Genomic DNA, 21,616 nt, shown 5'->3' with positions numbered 1-21,616 from the left:
ATGGAGGTTCCTTAAAAAACTACAAATAGAACTACCATATGACCCAGCAATCCCATTACTGGGCATATACCCTGAGAAAACCATAATTCAAAAAGAGTCATGTACCAAAATGTTCATTGCAGCTCTATTTACAATAGCCAGGAGATGGAAACAACCTAAGTGTCCATCATCGGATGAATGGATAAAGAAGATGTGGCACATATATACAATGGAATATTACTCAGCCATAAAAAGAAATGAAATTGAGCTATTTGTAATGAGGTGGATGGACCTAGAGTCTGTCATACAGAGTGAAGTAAGTCAGAAAGAGAAAAATACCATATGCTAACACATATATATGGAATTTTAGAAAAAATGTCATGAAGAACCTAGGGGTAAGACAGGAATAAAGACACAGACCTACTTGAGAATGGACTTGAGGATATGGGGAGGGGGAAGGGTAAGCTGTGACAAAGTGAGAGAGCGGCATGGACATGTATACACTACCAAACGTAAAATAGATAGCTAGTGGGAAGCAGCCGCATAGCACAGGGAGATCAGCTCGGTGCTTTGTGACCGCCTGGAGGGGTGGGAGAGGGAGGGTGGGAGGGAGGGAGATGCAAGAGGGAAGGGATATGGGAATAGATGTATATGTATAACTGATTCACTTTGTTATAAAGCAGAAACTAACACACCATTGTGAAGCAATTATACTCCAATAAAGATGTGAAAATAAATAAAATAAAAAAAGTTAGGAACAAAATACTAGCTAATTGAATCAGACATATATATATAATTTATAACGTGTAATAAAATAAATGAATTTAGAAAGGTTCCAGGATACAAAATCAACATATAGAAGAATCAATTGTATTTCTATAAGCTAGCAATGAAAAATCCAAAAATTAAGTTAAATAATCCCTTTCAAAATCACTTCAAAAAGAATAAAATACTTAGAAATATATATAGCATGACATGCAAAAAAACTTTTACAATGAAAACTACAAAGCATTGTTAAGTGAAATTAAAGACAATCTAAGTAAATGAGTGACATTACATTTTCATGGACTGTAAAACACACTACCATTAAGGTGCCAGTTTTCTACCAATAAATCTATCAATTCTATACAATCCTTGTCAAAATCCTAGCAAGATCTTTTGTAAAAATTGGTAAACTGATCCTGAAATTTATATGGATATGCAAATGACCTAGAATAGCTAACACATTTTTGCAAAATTAGAAGGACTTAATTATCTGAATTTAGAACTTAATATAAAGTAATGATGGGGCTTCCCTGGTGGCGCAGTGGTTGAGAGTCCGCCTGCCGATGCAGGGGACACGGGTTCGTGCCCCGATCCCGGAAGATCCCACATGCCGCGGAGCGGCTGGGCCCGCGAGCCATGGCCGCGGAGCCTGTGTGTCCGGAGCCTGTGCTCCGCAACGGGAGAGGCCACAGCAGTGAGAGGCCCGCGTACAGCAAAAAAAAAAAAAAAAAAAAAAAAAGTAATGATAATCAAGAGAGTGTGGTATTGGTACAAAGATAGACCTATAGTTCAATGAAATAGGATAGAAATTCCAGAAATAAATTCTTACATTTATGGTTACTTGATTTTTTACAAAATGTTAAGGCAATTCAAAAGCGAAGAATAATAATTTTAACAAATGATGGTAGAACAATAACATATCCATAAGCAAAAAAGAACTCAAACCATTACTTTGTAGTATATGTTAAAGAACAACTCAAAATGGATCACAGACCTAAATGTATGAACTGAAACTATAAAGCTTCTAGAAAATATTGGAAAAAAATCTTTGGGACTTTGGTCTAGGCAAAAATTTATTAGTGTGACACAAAAAGCACAATTCATTTTAAAAATTGATAAAGTGAACTTCACTGAAATGTAAAACTTTTGCTCTTTAAAAGACACAATTAGGAAAATTAAAAATAAGTCTGGGGGAAAATATTTGCAAGCCATACAAGGACTTGTCATTAATTATCTACTGCTGTGTAGCAATTGACCCAAAAGTTAGTAGTTTAAAACAACAAATATTTATTATGTCACACAATTTTTGAATCTGAGGAATCTGAGTGCAGCTGTCAGTCAGAGCTGCAGTCATGTCAAGCCTCGATTAGGACTAGAGAATTTGCTTCCAAGCTCACTCACGTGGCTGTTATCAAGCCTCAGTTCCTTGCTGTTTGTTACCCAGTGTATTAGTTTGATAGGGCTGCTATAATAAAATAGCACAAATTGAGTGGCTTAAATAACACAAACTTATTTTCCAAAAGTTCTGGAGGCTAGAAGTCCAAGATCACAGTGTCAGCAGGTTTTGTTCCTTCTGAGGCCTCTTTGGGTTGTAGATGACCTTCTTGCTGTGTCTTTGCATGGTTTTTCTGTGTGCACACATCCCTGATGTCTTCTTTTGTGTTTAAATTTCCTCTTCTTAAAAGAATTGGATTAGGGCCCACCTGAATGGCCTCATTTTAATTTAATCACCTCTTTAAAGGCCCTATCTCCAAACAGCTGCATTTTGAGGTACTAGGGGTTAGGGCTTCAACATTTGAATTTGGGAAGAACATAATTCAGCCCAGAAGGGTCAGAGACTTCAGTTTCCTGACACATGGGCCTCCCTGTAGGGCTACTCACAACATGGCAGCTTGTCTCCCCCAGAGTGAGTGATCTAGGAAAGAGAGTAAGAGAGCAATTGCCTGAGACAAAAACCACAGCCTTTTTTCAAACCTAACCTCAGGAGCAACATATTACTTCTGCTGCACACAATTGGTAATACAGACCCATCCTGGGACAATTCAGAAAGGTTCTACTCATTGGTATGAATGACAGAGCTGGAGATTATTGGGGAACACCTTGGTAACTATATAACAAAGACTTTTATCCATAATATATGAAGAACTACTACAATTTGTTAATAAAAAGACAAATAACAAAAATAGGCAAAAGACTGTCTTTTCATTTTGTCAGTGGTTTCCTTTGCTGTGCAAAAGCTTTTAATTTTAACTAGGTCCCATTTGTTTATTTTAGCTTTTATTTCCTTTACTTTAGGAGACAGATCCAAAAAAATATTGCTGCAATTTATGTCAAGAGTGTTCTGCCTATGTTTTTCTCTAGGAGTTTTATAGTATCTGGCTTTACGTTTAGGTCTTTAATCCATTTTGAGTTTATTTTTGTGTATGGCGTTAGAGAATGTTCTGATTTCTTTCTTTCTGATTTCTTTTACATGTAGCTGTCCAGTTTCCCCAGTACCATTTATTGAAGAGACTGTCTTTCCTCCATTGTATAGTCTTGCCTCCTTTGTTGTAGATTAATTGACCATAAGTGCATGGGTTTATTTCTGGGTTCTCTATCCTGCTCCATTGATCTATGTGTCTGTTTTTATGCCAGTACCATAGTAGTTTGATTACTGTAAGTTCACAGGATAGTCTGAAGTCAGGAAGCATGATTCCTCAAGCTCTGTTCTTCTTTCTCAAGATATGACTGACAAAGAATTAATCTCCAAAATATACAAACAGCTCATACAGCTCAATATAAAAAAAAAAACCCAATCAAAAAATGGGTAGAAGACCTAAATAGACATTTCTCCAAAGAGACATACTAATAGGCACATGAAAAGATGCTCAACACCACTAATTATTAGAGAAATAAAAATCAAAACTACAATAACGTATCACCTCACAGCAGTCAGTATGGCCATCAAAGATGCAAATGTGTGTTCACATGTCCAATCATGAACTAATTTACATAAGTTAGTTCAAGTGTCTGGCATACATCGTCATGTGTGTGCATCCCCTACAAGTGGTTGTGCTTTTGTGTGCTCTACTGTACAGTACTGTATAGGGTACAGTAGTACAGTATCTTTATTTCAAGCCCAGGATGTCCAGAAGCAAGCATAAAAGCAGCAGTGATGTAGCTGGTACTGCTAAGAAGCACCAGGAATTGGAGGCCCAGAAAAATGACGAAGAGAGACAAGAGGAAGAAGAACTGACTGAAGAACTGAAGACATTCACGATGCAGGAAGTGGCAACAGGATTTTCTTTACCTGAGGAGGCACTATTGGTTTTTGAGGCACAGGACCCAAACATAGAACGGTACACGAAGGCTGCAGCAGCCGTCCAGAATACAATCCAGTGCTACTGTGTCATCTATGACAAGAAAATAAGAGCTACTACCCAGACATCACTGGATCGTTTTTTCAAGAGGATAGATAGAATTGAATCTAGCAAGGAACCAGAACCTGTGCCTGTGAGTGAAAATACAGCTTTCCCTCCGTCTCCTATTGCTGATGATCCTTCAGCTCTACCATCTCCCACCTCCTCTACCTTCTCTAGTCAGTAACTCTTCTTGCCTGTTCACTTGATGCCAGCCCCTGTATACCAGCTGTTGTACTGTACTACTGTACTTTTCAAGGTACTGTACTGTAAGGTTAAAAATGTTTATTTTGGGGGTTTTTTTGTGTATTATTTGTGTGAAAACTATTATAAACCTATTACAGTACAGTACTATAGAGGTGATTGTGTTAGTTGGGTACCTAGGCTAACTTCGTTGGACTTATGAACAAACAGGACTTACGTAGGTGCTCCTGGAGTGGAACTCGTTCACATGTAGGGGACTTACTGTATTTACAATAGCCAAGATATAGAAGCAACCTGAATGTCCATCAACAGAGGAATGCATAAGGAAGATGTGGTACATATATACAATGGAATATTTATTCAGCCATAAAAAAGAATGAAATAATGCCATTTGCAATAACATGGATGGACCTAGAAATTATCGTATTAAGTGACATAAGTCACACAGAGAAAGACAAATATCATATGATATCACTAATGTGTGGAATCTAAAAAAAGATATAAATTAACTTATTTACAAAACAGAAACAGACTCACAGACATAGAAAACAAACTTATGGTTACCAAAGGGGATAGCAGGTAAGGGAAGAGATAAATTAGGAGTTTGGAATTAACATATACACAGTACTACACATAAAATAAATAATAAATACTACTGTATAGCACAGGAAACTATACTCAGTATCTTGTAATAACCTATAATGAAAAAGAAGCTGAAAAACAGTATATGAATTTTATGTATAATTGAATCACTTTGCTGTACACATGAAACTAACACAACATTGTAAATTAACTACACTTCAATAAAATAAAATTTTAAAAAATGAGAAACAAACAACAAAAAAATGGGCAAAAGAACTGAAAAGACATTTTTCCAAAGAGAAAATGCAGATGGCCAACAAACACATGAAAAGATGCTCATCACTAATCATCAGGGAAATACAAATCAAAACCACAGTGAGATGTATCATCTCACACCTGTCAGAATGGATATCATCAAAAAGAACAGAAATAGATAAATGGCAAGACATGATGGCTGAGCAGAAGGACTTGAGTTCACCTCCTCTCAGGAAAACACCAAAATCACAACTAACTGCTGAACAAACATCGACAAAAAAGACAGGAACCTACCAAAAAAGATATTCTACATCCAAAGACAGAAGAAGCCACAACAAGATGGTAGGAGGGGCACATTCATGATACAATCAAATCCCAAACCTGCCAGGTAGGCGACCCCAACACTGGAAAATAATTATATCGCAGAGGTTCTCCCACAGGAGTGAGAGTTCTGAGCTCCACATGAGGCTCCCCTATCTGGGGGTCAGGCATCAGGAGGAGAAGCCCCCAGAGCATTTGGCTTTAAAGGCCAGTGGGACGTGGTCGCAGGAACTCCACAGGACTAGGGGAAACAGAAACTCTACCCTTAGAAGGCACACATCAAGGTCTCATGTGCATCAGGACGCAGCAAAAAAGGAGTAACTTCACAGGAGCTTGGGCCAGACCTACCTGCTGGTATTGGAGGGTTTCCTGGAGAGGCAGGGGGGCAGCTGTGGTTCACTGTGGGCACAGCGACACTGGTGGCAAAGGTACCAGGTATTATTCATAGGTGTGAGCTCTCCTGGAGGCTGCCATTTTGACACCAAGACCTGGCCCCACCCAATAGCCCGTAGGCTCCAGTGCTGGGATGCCTCAGGCCAAGCCACCAACAGGGTGGGAACACAGTCCCACCCATCAGCAGACAGGGTGCCTAAAGTCTTCCTGAGCCTACAGCCACCTCTAAACACACCCCTTGACACAGCCCTGCCCAGCAGAGGGATAAGACCCAGCTCCATCCACCAGTGGGCAGGTACCAGTCCCTCCTACCAGTAAGCTTGCTCAAGCCTCTAGACCAGCCTCACCCATGACGGGGCAGACATCAGAAGCAAGAGGAAGCAGAATCCTGCAGAATGCAGACTACAAACACAGAAAGTTAGACAAAATGAGACGTCAGAAGAATATGCTCCAGATGAAGGAACAAGATAAAACCCCAGAAAAACAACTAAGTGAAGGGGAGATAGGCAATCTACCAGAAAAAGAATTAACAGTAATGACAGTAAAGATGATCCAAATCTCTGAAAAAGAATGGAGGCACAGACCAAGATATAAGAAATGTTTACCAAACACCTAGAAGATTTAAAGAATAAACAAACAGAGATGAACAGTACAATAACTGAAATAAAAAACACACTAGAAGGAATCAATAGCAAAATATCTGAGGCAAAAGAATTTATAAATGACCTGGAAGACAGAATGGTGGAAATCACTGCTGCAGAAGAGAAAAAAGAAAGAAGAATGAAAAGAAATGAGGACAGTTTAAGAGACCTCTGAGACAACATTAAATGCACAAACATTCCCATTATAGGGGTCTCAGAAAGGGAAGAGGGAGAGAAAGAGCCTGAGAAAATACCTGAAGAGATAATAGCTGAAAAATTCCCTAACATGGGAAAGGAAACAGTCACCCAAGTCCAGGAAGCACAGGAAGTCCCATACAGGATAAACCCAAGGAGGAAGACACCGAGACATATATTAATCAAATAGTCAAGAATTGAAAACAGAGAAAATATTAAAAGCAACAAGGGAAAAGCAACAAATAACATACAAGGGAGTCCCTATAACATTATCAGCTGATTTTTCAGCAGAAACTCTGCAGGCCAGAAGGGAGTGGCATGATATATTTAAAGTGAAAAAAGGGAAAAACTTACAACTAAGAATACTCTACCCAGCAAGGCTCTCATTCAGATTCAAAAGAGAAATCAAAAGCTTTACAGACAAGCAAAAGCTAAGAGAATTCAGCACCACCAAACCATCTTTACAACAAATGCTAAAGGAACTTCTCTAGGCAGAAAAGCAAAGGCCACAACTAGAAACAAGAAAATTACAAATGGGAAAGCTCACTAACAAAGGCAAACATACAGTAAAGGTAGAAAATCATCCACAAACAAGTATGATATCAAAACAAGCAATCGTGAGAAGAGGAAAGTACAAATGCAGGATACTAGGGATGCATTTGAAAATTAAGAGACCAGCAACTTTAAAAGTCTTGTATATACATGGACTGCTATATCAAAACCTCACAGTAACCAAAACCCAAAAATCTACAATAGATATACACACAAAAAAGAAATAGAAATACAAACACAACACCAAAGAGCATCACCAAAGAAGAAGAGAAGAGAACAAAAGAGGAAGGGAAGCAAAAGATCTACAAAAACAAATCCAAAACAATTAACAAAATGGCAATAAGAACATACATATTGGTAATTAACTGTTATATAAATGGATTAAACACTCCAACCAAAAGACACACTGGCTAAATGGATACAAAAACAAAGACCCATATATATGCTGTCTACAAGAGACCCACATCAGATCGAGGGACACACACAAACTCAAAGTGAGGGGATGAAAAAAAGTATTCTATGCAAATGGAAATCAAAAGAAAGCTGGGGTAGCAATACTCATATCAGACAAAATAGACTCTAAAATAAAGACTATTATAAGAAACAAAGATGAACACTACATAATGATCAAGGGATAGATTCAAGAAGAAAATGTAATAATTGTAAATATATATGCACCCAACATAGGAACACCTCAATATATAAGGCAAATGCTAACAGCCATAAAAGGAGAAATCGACAGTAACTCAATAATAGTGGGGGACTTCAACACCTCACTTATATCAATGGTCAAATGATCCAGACAAAAAAATCAATAAGGAAACACAGGCCTTAAGTGACACATTAGACGAGATGGACTAAATTAATACTTATATAGCATTCCATGCAAAAGCAGCAGAGCACACACTCTTTTCAAGTGCAGATGAAGCGTTCTCCAGGATAGATCACATGCTTGGTCATAAAGCAAGTTTCAGTAAATTTAAGAAAACTGAAATCTTATCAAGCATCTTTTCCAACCACAACGCTATGAGATTAGAAATCAACTACAAAGAAAAGACCATAAAAAACACAAACACGTGGAGGCTAAACAATATGCTGCTAAGGAACCAATGGAACACTGAAGATATCGAAGCAGAAATCAAAAAGTATCTAGAGACAAATGAAAATGAAAATACAACGATCCAAAACCTATGAGATGCAGCAAAAGCAGTTCTAAGAGGGATATTTATAGCAAAAAATCTTACCTCAGGGAACAAGAAAAATCTCAAGTAAACAACCTAACCTTACACCTAAAGGAACTAGAGACAAAAAGAACAAAAATTCCAAAGTTAGTAGAAGGAAAGAACTCATAAAGATCAGAGCAGAAATAAATGAAATAGAGATGAAGAAAACAATAGAAAAGATCAATGAAACTAAAAGCTGGTTCTTTGAAAAGATAAAAAAAAATTCTTGGGCTTCCCTGGTGGCGCAGTGGTTGAGAGTCCACCTGCCGATGCAGGGGACACAGGTTCGTGCCCCAGTCTGGGAAGATCCCACATGCCGTGGAGCGGCTGGGCCCGTGACCCATGGCCACTGAGCCTGAGCGTCCAGAACCTGTGCTCCGCAACAGGAGAGGCCACAACAGTGAGAGGCCCGCATACCACCAAAAAAAATAAAAATAAAAAAATAAAAATTCTTAAACCTTTAGCCAGACCCACCAAGGAAAAAAAGGGAGAGGTCTCAAATCAATAAAATTAGAAATGAAAAAAGAGAAGTTACAACAGGCACCACAGAAATACAGAGAATCATAAGAGACTACTATAAGCAACTATATGCCAATAAAATGGACAACCTAGAAGAAAAGGACAAATTCTTAGAAAGGTACAGTCTCCCAAGACTGAAACAGGAAAAAATAGAAAATATGAACAGAACAATCACAAATACTGAAATTGAAACTATGATTTGAAAACTTCCAACAAACAAAAGTCCAGGACCAGATGGCTTCACAGGCGAATTCTATCAAACTTTTAGAGAAGAATTAACATATCCTTCTAAAAATATTCCCAAAAATTGAAGAGGAAGGAACACTCCAAACTCATTCTATGAGGCCACCATCACCCTGATACCAACACCAAAGATACCAAACACACACACAAAATTACAGGCTAATATCACTGAAGAACACAACACAAAAATCCTCAACAAAATACTAGAAAACTGAATCCAACAATACATTAAAACAATCATACACCATGCTCAAGCGGGATTTATCCCAGGCATTCAAGGATTTTTCAACACCTGCACATCAAACAGTATGACACACCACATCAACAAACTGAAGAATAAAAACCATATGATCATCTCAATAGATGCAGAAAAAGCTTTTGACAAAATTCAACACCCATTTATGATAAAAACTCTCCAGAAAGTGGGCACAGAGGGAACATACCAACAACATAATAAAGGCCATATATGACAAACCTACAGCTAACATAATGGTGAAAAAATGAAAGCATTTCCTCTCAGACCAGAAGCAAGACAAGAATGCCACTCTCGCCACTTTTATTCAACATGGTTTTGGAAGTCCTAACCATGGCAATCAAAGAAGAAAAAGAAATAAAGGGAATCCAAATTGGAAAAAAAGTAAAACTGTCACTGTTTGTAGATGACATGATACTACACATAGAAAATCCTAAAGATGCCACCAGAAAACTACTAGAGCTAATCAATGAATTTGGTAAAGTTGCAAGATACAAAATTAATACACAGAAATCTGTTACATTTCTACAACTAACAACAAAAGATCAGAAAGAGAAATTAAGAAAACAATCCCTTATACCATCACATCAAAAAGAATAAAGGACCTAGGAATAAACCTACCTAAGGAAGCAAAAGACGTGTACTCAGATACTGATGAAAGAAATCAAAGATTACACAGACAGATGGAAAGATATACCATGATCCTGGATTGGAAGAATTCATATTGTCAAAATGACTATACTACCCAAGGCAATCTACAGATTCAATGCAATCCCTATCAAATTACCAATGGCATTTTTTGCAGGTCTAAAAGAAAATATCTTAAAATTTGTATGGAAACACAAAAGACCCCAAATAGCCAAAGCAATCTTGAGAAAGAAATATGGAGCTGGAGGAATCAGGTTCCCTGACTTCAGACTACACTATAAAGCTACAGTAATCAAGACAGTATGGTACTGGCACAAAAACAGACTTATAGATCAAAGGAACAGAATAGAAAGCCCAGAAATAAACCCATGCACCTATGGTCAATTAATCTACAACAAAGGAGGCAAGACTATACAAGGGAGAAAAGACAGTCTCTTCAATAAGTGGTACTGGGAAAACTGGACACCTACATGTAAAAGAAAGAAATTAGAACATTCTTTAAACACCATACACAAAAATAAACTCAAAATGGATTAAAGACCTAAATGTAAGGCCAGATACTATAAATCTCTTAGAGGAAAACATAGGCAGAACACTCTTTGACATAAATTGCAGCAATATCTTTTTGGATTTACCTTCTAGAGTAATGAAAATAAAAACAAAAATAAACCAATGGGACCTAATTAAACTTAAAAGCTTTTGCACAGCAATGGAAATCATAAACAGAACAAAAAGACAACCCATGGAATGGAAGAAAATATTTACAAATGAAGCAACTGACAAGAGATTAATCTCCAAAATATACAAATAGCTCATGCAGCTCAATATCAAAAAAACCCAATCAAAAAATGGGTGAAAGATCTAAATAGATATTTGCCCAAAGAAGACATACAGATGGCCAAAAAGCACATGAAAAGATGCTCAACATCACTACTTATTAGAGAAATGCAAATCAAAACTACAATGAGGTATCACCTCACACCAGTCAGAATGGCCATCATCAAAAAGTCTACAAGCAATAAAAGCTGGACGGGGTGTGGAGAAAAGAGAACCCTCCTACACTGTTGGTGGAAATGTAAATTGGTACAGCCACTATGGAGAACAGTATGGAGGGTCCTTAAAAAACTAAAAACACAGTTGCCATATGATCCAGCAATCCCACTTCTGGGCATACATCTGGAGAAAATCATGCTTCGAAAAAATATATGCACCCCAATATTCACTGCAGCACTATTTACAATAGCCAAGACATGGAAGCAACCTGAGTGTCCACTGACAGATGAATGCATAAAGAAGATGTGGTACATATATACAATGGAATATTACTCAGACATAAAAGAGAATGAAATAATGCCATTTGCAGCAATGTGGATGGACCTAGAGATTATGATACTAAGTGATGTAAGTCAGACAGAGAAAGACAAATATCATATAATAGCACTTATATGTAGAATTTTAAAAAAAAGATAAAAAATAACTTAATTACACAACAGAAGCAGACTCACAGACACAGAAAACAAACATGTTTACCAAAGGGGAAAGGTGGGGGGAGGGGTAAATTAAGAGTTTGGGATTAACATATACACACTACTATATATGAAATACATACTCAACAAGGACCTACTACTGTATAGCACAGGGAACTCTACTCAATATTCTGTAATAATGTATATGGGAAAAGAATCTGAAAAAGAGAATTACACATATATTATATGTATAGTTGAATCATTTTGCTGTACACCTAAAACTGACACAACATTGTAAATCAACTCTACTCCAATATAAAATAAAAATGTTAAAAAATATATCAAAAACAATATGTGAAACAAGCTTTATCTCGATTCAAACTATTCCAGAAGATAAATCTAAGAAAAAAGTTATAAAACCTATTTTTAAACAACAGCATCAAGAAAAATAAGTATATGCAATCCCTAGTTGACTACTTAGAAGGGTAATATTCACTTAGATGTATGTATCTAAAAATAAAGTTTTACTATACTATGATCACATTTAATCCATGCATACCCTCCTGATAAGCCAAAAGAATGTCTCACTTTGTCCATTTCAGTAGAGAAAACTACTTTGAACTCTAGCAACCCATAGCATTCTAAGGACCTCCAAGAATTCCACAATGTTTTTTACCTTCTCCTGGCTCAAAACTTTATGCATAAATGATTATGTAAAAAATCCAGAACCAGAGAGACAGAAAAAAAGAGAGAGAGAGGGGGACTCATTGAGAATGAGAAAAGAATAACCATAACTCTAAGGCTCTAAAAAGCCTTGAATTTTAGGTGTAAGTTTCACATATTTCTTGGAAAAAGTCTCCCAATTCTGAATTCATTCAATTAAAACTGAGCAATTCAAAAACAACAACAAAAAACAAACAAACCTATGTACACTGTTGGTGGGAATATGAATTCACGCAGTCATTGTGGAAAACAGTATGGAGGTTTCTCAAAAAACTAAAAGTAGAACTACTATATGACCCAGCAATTCCACTCCTGGGTATGTATCTGAAGAAAACAAAAACACTAATTTGAAAGGACACATGCACCCCAATGTTCACCGCAGCATTATTTACAATTGCCAAGATATGGAAGCAACATAAGGGTCCATCAACAGATGAATAGGTAAAGAGGAGGCGGTATGTCTTTACAATGGAATACTACTCAGCCATAAAAAAGAACAAAATTTTGCCATTTGCAGGAACATGGATGAACTTGGAGGGCATTATGCTAAGTGAAATAAGACAGATAATGCATGATATCACTTATATGTGGAATCTATAAAATACAACAAACTAGTGAATATAACTGTTACTCAATGCAAGTCCATGTGCCCAACACACAGTGAAGCCAAACAATATCAAAATGTTGGAGTCTGGAGCAGAGAAAGGTTTACTGCAGGGCCATGCAAGGAGATGGGTGGCTCAGGCCTTAAAAACCCCAAACTCCCTGAAAGCTTCTAGCAAAGCCTTTTATAGGAAAGGTGAGGAAGGGGCGTGGTTAGTTGTTGCAAACTTTTTGGTGTCAGATCCTTCGTTTTCGAGGTCAGGTCATAGGTCATGATGTTCCTGTAAACCTCCACCGAAACAAAGGTTATTCTCTGTTCTGACAAGAAAGGGCAAGGACCCAAGGTTCAACTTTTGACCTCCGAGGTCCAAGCCCTGTCTAAGAGGAAGGGGTCCCTTCGCGGGCTGGTTACCGTGCCCAGGAGCCTTCGTCCAGTACCCAGTCTGGGTCCTCCCACCAGTGCCCAGACGCAGCTGAGGAGGCAGATCTCAGTTGGTGGCGCCCTCAGGGCCAAGTCCCAGACCCTGCCCAGCCATCACCAGTGAGGGAGCAAGGTGCCCAGGACTCAACTGGCCCTCAGGCTCCTCAGGCCGCCCAAACAGGTGCCGGATTTCCCGGACTGCGACCCATGGACACGGCTGCCACCGTTAGGTCGCAGAGGTGGGGATGGGGGAGATGGTCGCTGCTGCTTCAAGGCCTGGGTCCGACCAGTGGGTGGCTGTGGTGAGGGCTCTGGAGCCCTGCAGGACACAGCCCTCAGCCTGTCCCCGGCTCCCCAGCTCACCCGCCGGCCCAAGGCCAGGGGGGCTGGAGGGCCCCGGGGAGAAGGCTGAAATCCGCCTCTCACGGCACTCTCTGCCCCGAGGAACACTGCATGCAGACTGTTGGCAGAGTGGGACCTCTAACTGCCAAGCACTAACCGTCATGTGCTAATAGCTGTGAGCTCACCCCGCCGCTATTACATAACACAAAAGAAGACTCACAGATATAGAGAACAAGCTACTGGTAGCCACTTGGGTCGGGGTGGGGGGCAGGAGGGGCAATATAAGAGTTGGGGAGTGCGAGGTACAAACTATTTGTTGTAAGGCAGGCTCAAGGATGTATCGTACCAACACAGGGAATACAGCCAATACTGTGTAATAACTAAATGGAAAATAACCTTGTAAAATTGTATTAAATTTTTTTAACTTAAAAAGTAAAAGATAACATAAGAAAAAATAGGCAAAAGATTTGAATAAACATTTCACTAACAAATATTTCACATATGAATGACCAGTAAGCACATGAAAAGATACTCAACATCATTACTAGTCATTAAGAAAATGCAAATTAAATTCACAATGAGATATCACTATATACCCGTAATCAAAAAGACTGACCATACCAACTTTGGGCAAGAAATGTAGAGAAACTGGAACCCTAACACTTTGCCAGTGGGAATGTAAAATGGAATAGATATTTTGGGAAACAGTTTGACTATTTCTTAAAAAATTAAACATAAACTTTCTACGTGGTCCAGAAATTCCACTCCCAGGTACCTATCTACTCAAGGGAAATGAAAATATATGTATACACAAAGACTTATATGTGAATGTGGAAGCAGAATTATTCATAATACCAAACCTGGAAGCAATCCAAATGTCCATCAGCTAGTAAAGGGATGAACATAATGTGATATATCTATATAATGGAATATTATGCAGAAATAAAAAGGGAACAAACCACCAATACATGCTACAACATGGGTAAGCTTCAAAAACTTTATGCTAAATGAAAGAAGCCAAACTCAAAAGACCACATATTGTATGATTTCATATGACACTTCCAAGAAAGGCAAATCTATAGAGATAGAAAACAGATCAATGGTTGCCTGGGAACAGAGATTGACTGCAAATGGAAACAATGGAATTTGGGGCGAAGATGGAAATGTTCTAAAACTGGACTGTTGTGATGGTTGCACAACTCCATAAATTTAAAGTTACTGAATTGTAAGTTTATAATAGGTGTATCTTTTTAATAGGTGTATTTTTATGTGAATTATACCTCAAGGAAGCTGTTACAAATAACACACAATAAAACAACACTATGTATTTCACAAAGATGTGTTTACGTAAGGAACCATATCAAACGCATGAGAGTGAGGCGGAGGGTAATGAGAGAGGAGATGTACAAATGACGAAAACATTAAAGAAAGGATTGTCGCACATGGTGAGAATGTGCTGAGAACTGGGGAATGTGATTATCTCAGCTTTGTCCTCCACAGTCTGAAAGAGAAAACAAGTAAGCTGTCATCAGTGAAGCTTTCAAAATTACTAGTAGAATGAGGAAAATAATACTTATAATTATAAAATGCTTTACTATTTAAAAGCTCACATACATTTTCTCATTTAATTCTCAAAACAGCTGTTAAATAGGTATAACTATCTCCATTTTACAGATGAAGAAACCAAATTAGACGTGGCGTGGTCACACAACTAGTGGCTACTAGTAGCTAGTAGCACGTAGCTTGGAGACTTAAACCCAGTACTTTTCCCATTGTCATCAGAGAACACTGCCCAGATCAAACTGGTCTTCCCTGACAACTCCACAATCATGTTTACACTAAGAGATCCTATCCCCCCTTACTTTGCTTATCCACTCAGACTCTTCCCCAGACATTTGGAAATGGACGATAGTGAGTCTCCATGACTACACGCACTGAGGATATATAAACCCGGGGGTTGTGGAGTGGCTGTATTTTTTAACAAGGTACATGGAAGAGAGACAACTGGCCTTCAAAGAAAGAAGAACAAAGCAGATTCAGTGACAAAAGGCCCTGTGGCCACCAAGGCAAACACACATTCACACTGTGGCAGCCATGGAGAGGTGCCACCCAGATCCCCCTTCAAAGAACTTGATATGCAGCCACAAGAAGTGCAGTCATCAGCCTCCAGCTGTCAGCTCCAGCTGCAGAGAAGCCTACTGCCCAAGATGACGCCCTTCCTGGGGCAGCCTGCATCAGGTGACTGAGTGGGGTCAGATATAAAGCATGGAACAGTTCTGCCTGATGCAGGACACTCGAAAGAAAACGCTTTCTCCAGAGCTACCCGGCAAGTTGGCCAAAGACTTGTCAGACCTGCATCACATCTTAAATTCTCTCTTTGACCAATCCTGCTTCCTCTTCCTTTCTTTCACAGGCATTGAACCCTAATAACTCCTATCAGCATCTGTTTCTCAGTAACCCAACATGCAACCCATCACAACACATGCCCACAAGATAAAATTCAGGCTTCCAGGCTTTCTGGTTCCTGCCTCTTGTGTGGGCCCAGCTGCACTTCCACTTTCCAGCCTTTATTTTAACCAGGCTCAGGTGCGAACAAAGGCTTTGACCAGATCATTAATTTTCTGTTAGAGTACTGCCACTAATAGCCACGTAATTTTGAGCAAATCATTTTATTTCTCTGGGTCTTCACTTTCTTACCTGTCCATTAAGTGATCAGGAAAGGCCCTCCTAATCTTTACCCTATAGTCAACCAGACACTGCCTGCTGAGCCACCAAAATGGTTTTAACCGTCCATAATATACACTCTCTCATGGTATTTCAGTCTTAGCTTAGATGCTTTCCTAGAAAGTATCCCCAGCTTTCTAGCTGTTAAATTGAACTCAACTATGATTTCGGCAAAGGGCCAGCTCCCAAAGTGAGTAGGAGAGCTGCACCATGGATGCCTGGTGCGGGGCTGGGAGACAGAGATGATAGAGGATAGCATGAAGGTTCAATCCTATACTGCAGGAGCTGGGCTTGTCCCTCTACTCCATTGAGGTAGAAAAGGGAGGGAAAGGGGTTTGAGGAACTGGATAGGAATTCAATGATAGCCCCACAAATAACTTCATCCCCCCCGTCCCTGCCATGTCTGTCCCTGCAGGCAATACCCTTGCTCTATACTCCAACAACCCAAAGTTCTCTCCGGCAGGACCACTCAAGTTCCCCTTTTCCCTCAAAACTGCCATTTAACAACATCACCACAACCTCTGATACCTCCATCAAAACTACAGCCCTAAAGTGTTGATTGTTTAACTTAGTTAAGTGACTAGCTGTGATACTCTCAAGAATCCTTACTGGTTTAACGATATTCCCTCTAGTGACTGTGAAAAAAACATACAGATTACAAGAAAAAATGTAGGAAAATGACAAATATCCAAAATACTCCAAAGCGTTTTTGCTTCTGGTGTCTGATTTGTAGTTTCACAACTTTCTCTGTGATCTTAAATGGATATCCGTTATTCTCATGAGAATAAACACTTCCTCTTGTTCTCATCCCCCAAATGTTGTCTTTAGCAAGGCCACATGGATTCTTTCTGTCATTTAGCCCCTATTCCTAGTATAAACGTAATCTGGCCTGCAAATCTGAGACAGGCTGGGACCTGGGACCCTTTGCTGCAGTGCTTGCACCTGGACAAAGAGTAACAGAATACAAAGAAACTATAAGGGACTAAAAATAACCGTGTGCAGGTGGGGCAAATTAAAAACAACAAGATACAAAAAGACCAAAAACCCAACTGCCACTTCTCAGGAGTCTGCAGCAAAAGCAGGGTACTGCACTTGCACCCTGCACACAGCACCAGCAAGGAGATAGGCAGACCACCTAAGCCACCCCTCAGGAGGACCCCTGACCCACCCCTATCCTCACCGCATGTAAAGGAACCAGCTCCCTCCTGCCCCACCCCCACCCCAAGAGCCAACAAAGGCACCTGTTACTTGTTTTCGCTCCCTTGTGCTGCAGCACTAGTCCCAATAAAGTCTTGCCTGATTTTCTTATCTGGCCTCTTATCAATTTCTATTGATTAAGGAGTCCAAGAACCCTGGTCGGTAACAGGGTTACCAGTCAGGCTCTTTTTGACTTCATGGGTAGCTGGCACCTCTAAGTATATTGACAAAACACTGTCCATATGACTCCTTTGGAAGTCTCTTCCTCATAACCCATAAAAAAAATTTTACGAAACTTTCCCAACTTACTTCAATGCTCCTTCCAGTGCTACAGTATCAGTGGAGCCCCAACTAAGGTTTCAAAATTTCCTCATTCTGCTCACCCATTCAAAATTCCCATTCCCTGATGAACATGTGAATGAGTGATAACAGTTAAATGCCCTGCAAACCATAAAAGGATTTGAAGGATTGGCACAAAGCAGCCCAAGCTAAAAATCCATTTCTTTGAAGTCTCCTTATGCAGAGAGAAAAATATGAATCTCAGACATTATGTAAAGATTAGGTGAAAATGCCTAATGACCAGTATGTAATATTAATTTTCAAAAGTAACTGAAACGGATGCCAGGCTAGTTTTTGTTTTCTGTGTTTTGGTTTTAAGATGTTCTAGTCCTGGGGGTTGAATTTTTGGCCCAGTCTTTAAATATGTGTGATATATATATATATATCCATATATATATATGGATATGTATATATAATCCTTGACTGTTGTATCTCTGCATTTGGTTCTTTAACATCTCTCTCTATATATATATATTCTAAAAATATATATATTCTAAAAATATATATATATTCTATATATATATATATTCTCTCTCCTAGAGAGAATCCTGTAAGATGCTATAAATGGGGAACTGGCTGATGCCGGCTGTTACGGACAAAGAAGTGAAAGAATTAAAGTTAATGCCCTCTTTCCTACCTGAAACCTATCAGGATTCCCAGTAATAATAGCGACCATATGTTGACTTTCATCACTGCTAGCTTATTTCCATGCATGATTACACTTAATCATCAAAATAAACCAAAAGATTTGTAATACCATCGTCTCTGGAGTACTGCTGAAGAAACTGAAGCATGGAGAGGCGTAATATCAGGTGTTTCTTCCATTTTCATGCACGTTCAGAACAGATTAGGGTAGTCTTCCAATTACAAAGCTGTGAGGGTCCCGCTTCTCCCCCGGCGCGGAGATCCTCCGCTCTCTTTAAGCGGAAGAGTGTGGCCACGTGCATAGGGCGCGGCCTCCCCAAGGGAAGGGTTTGGCGAAACCCCGCCCCGAAGGCGGGATGACAGCGGGCGCGGCCTCACTCGGATCCCGTAGGATCTGTGCCGGACTGCAGCAGAGCCGTAAAGAGCTCTACGAGTCGTGAAGCGGCAATGCGCGGAAGCGTTGCTTTACGACTGCCTGGATAGACGCGCCGGGCCGGCGTTTTCTTCTTGCTACTTCTCTGATCCACACGTGGGCCGCTGTCGGTGTTGTGGCCAGAAATTCATTCCTATTGGCGTGGACCAGCCATATTGAAGGACTGAGTGGCAACGGAAGTCAAGGATCTTGAGCTGATGGATTTTGCTCCTGAAAATGAGGAGACGTCGGGAGGAGGTCTCCAGAGTGGAGCTGAAGGGGCGCGGCTAAGTCTCGAGTCAGATGGAGAGAGAGGCAGGGGCACAGTAGGGACCGAGGAGGCCGGCAGTGGAGAGGCGGGGAATGGACTGACCGGAATGGGGAAGACAGGGGAAGAGGAAGAAGGAAATGGACCAAGGGCAGAGGAGATGCGAGTGGACCTAGCAGTTGTGAAGCAAGAAGTAATGGACTGGTCAGAAATGAAAGAAGGTATGCGGAATGACCAGTGGGTAAAGCAGGAGGTGGAGGATGGGCCTGAGGTGAAAGAGGAAAAACCAGGCACGTTGGAGGTGAAGCAGGAGACGGATAGTAGTTTGATGGTAAAAGAAGAGAAGGTGGAAGAACCAGAGCTAAAGGAAGAGAAAGTGAAGGTGAAGGAAGAAGTGATGGACTGGCTAGAAGTGAAGGAAGAGAAAAAAGATAGCTTGAAGATTAAAGGGGAGGAGATGTTTCTTGATCAGAACGTAAAAAAGGAGGAAATAATGGATGAAGTGTGTGTAAAAGAAGAGAAGTATTTCCCTAAAGAAGAAGTGATGGATGATACAAAGGTGAAAGAAGAGCCTCAGATAAATCCCCCAGTGGGCTCCAAGCGGAAACTGGCCATGTCAAGGTAGGGCAAGGAGAATTCCATTGGGGGAATAAAGCTATGGAATTCTCTGTTGTCTAGATTGAAAGAAATTACACTACCAGAAGGGTGTGGAATAATGATAAATAAGCGCTAGTTTGGACCCCTGGAGCCTGAATGATGGCGGGGGGGAGCGATTGGGAAGGGAGGGTTTTGTCAGATGACAATAAATTCAGTGAAAATATGTGAGGTTGGTACTAGTGTCCAGTGGCCAAGTTAGGAAGTGAAAATTCTTGGGGCCAGAAAACCCTTGGACCAGAATCTGGCTTGACTTAATATGCTCTTGGCTCAGTATTCTTTTGAGAGAGGATAGGTGTGAGGAAAAGTCTAATAAAACCAACAAGGACAAAGTGGAGTAAGTTAAAATTAGACAAAATACACTTGAACTCACCCAACTATCTAGTTTCTCTGTGGGTACTATGAATATTTATTGCTTTTGATTTAATTTCCTTATAGTGTGATAATGAGGCAGCATAGGAAATAAGAGTAGTCAGTTTCTTGGGATTATCACTGTCTTGGACACAGTGAGTAAAACAGAAGTAGCTGTAGTTTGAGTGTCAGTATCCCAAGATCCTGAAAGAACAGTTGAAGACAGATGATGGATAATAGCATTTCTAGATTATTTTGACGCCCATTCTAGGTTGGGTGAGGAGTTGAGAAAGATGCAACTGCCACTCTCTAAGTTTGCCTGGGTCTTATATCTTTTTCTGGTGTGTCTGCCTTTGAGATAAATAAACATAGCTCATGGGTTGGACTTCTGGGTATGTGCACACACACAATTGTTAACAGTGTCAAGAGTTACAAGTTAAAATATCGAATGATCTCATTCTCAGATTATAGTAGAAAAGGAAGTCAAAGTGAGATGATTTTTTTTTAATTTAATACGTGTTTTCTTGAATTACATATCATTAACAACATTGTAAATGTAGTTGTCATTTCCTAGAGGAGAATTTTCTAATGATGTTTGACAGCTATCAAGTATTTCATAAGAGTTACTTGCATCTACTTTATTCACTATGATTACACGTCTGTAAATTGATTGTGATGAGTAATTGACTCAGCATTAAAAGTTTATAAATAAACATGTAAAATTAATATTTGATAATTTATCAACTTTCATGTGGGCTTTTGTAGATGTGAAACTTGTGGTACAGAAGAAGCAAAGTACAGATGTCCACGTTGTATGCGCTATTCCTGCAGGTATGTATGTCATTTCCTACCCTGTTATCTCTGCCTGTACCCTTTTTACCTCAAAGTGTAAAAGTACCTCCTCTTTTGTCTCTTCAGTTTGCCCTGTGTAAAGAAACACAAAGCAGAACTGACATGTAATGGAGTTCGAGATAAAACTGCATATGTTTCAATGCAACAATTTACTGAAATGAATCTCCTAAGTGGTAAGCCATCTTCTGCATAGCCGATTGATGCTTCCTGGCCATTGGCATATATCATTTGTTTATTTTTCTATTTCGAAATTTGTAGATTATCGATTTTTGGAAGATGTGGCAAGAACAGCCGACCATATTTCTAGAGATGCTTTCTTGAAAAGACCAATAAGCAATAAACATGTAAGTATTTCTTCTACTCCCTTCCAGTTAGAATTTCTTCTAATGAATTAGATTCTTTTTTTTTTCACTCAACAAATATATTAAGTTACTGGGGATACAGCAGT

At 39.5% G+C, this 21,616-nt stretch overlaps 1 protein-coding gene and 1 long non-coding RNA gene across 5 annotated transcripts in view; one reads left to right on the top strand and one right to left on the bottom strand.

The window, feature by feature from the left end:
* The window catches only part of LOC309799516, a 130,997-nt gene extending 112,054 nt beyond the window's left edge, over positions 1-18,943 (bottom strand). For all 4 annotated transcript variants that reach the window (XR_014293292.1, XR_014293293.1, XR_014293294.1 and 1 more), the window contains exon 1: positions 18,744-18,943. This is a non-coding gene — a long non-coding RNA (uncharacterized lncRNA). The remainder of the gene's footprint in view (positions 1-18,743) is intronic.
* A 47-nt stretch (positions 18,944-18,990) lies between these two features.
* Positions 18,991-21,616, top strand: part of ZNHIT6 (zinc finger HIT-type containing 6) — a 52,533-nt gene continuing 49,907 nt past the window's right edge. Inside the window, exons 1-4 of the mRNA XM_082612780.1 lie at positions 18,991-19,932; positions 21,082-21,147; positions 21,235-21,341; positions 21,427-21,512. Of these exons, the coding sequence (XP_082468906.1) occupies positions 19,262-19,932; positions 21,082-21,147; positions 21,235-21,341; positions 21,427-21,512 (930 nt within the window). The 5' untranslated portion in view covers positions 18,991-19,261. The remainder of the gene's footprint in view (positions 19,933-21,081; positions 21,148-21,234; positions 21,342-21,426; positions 21,513-21,616) is intronic.

The sequence above is a fragment of the Mesoplodon mirus genome (genome assembly GCF_964341445.2).
Source record: "Mesoplodon mirus genome assembly, chromosome: 3".
NCBI classification, from domain to species: domain Eukaryota; kingdom Metazoa; phylum Chordata; class Mammalia; order Artiodactyla; family Ziphiidae; genus Mesoplodon; species Mesoplodon mirus.
This window is presented reverse-complemented; position numbering and strand designations above follow the sequence as displayed.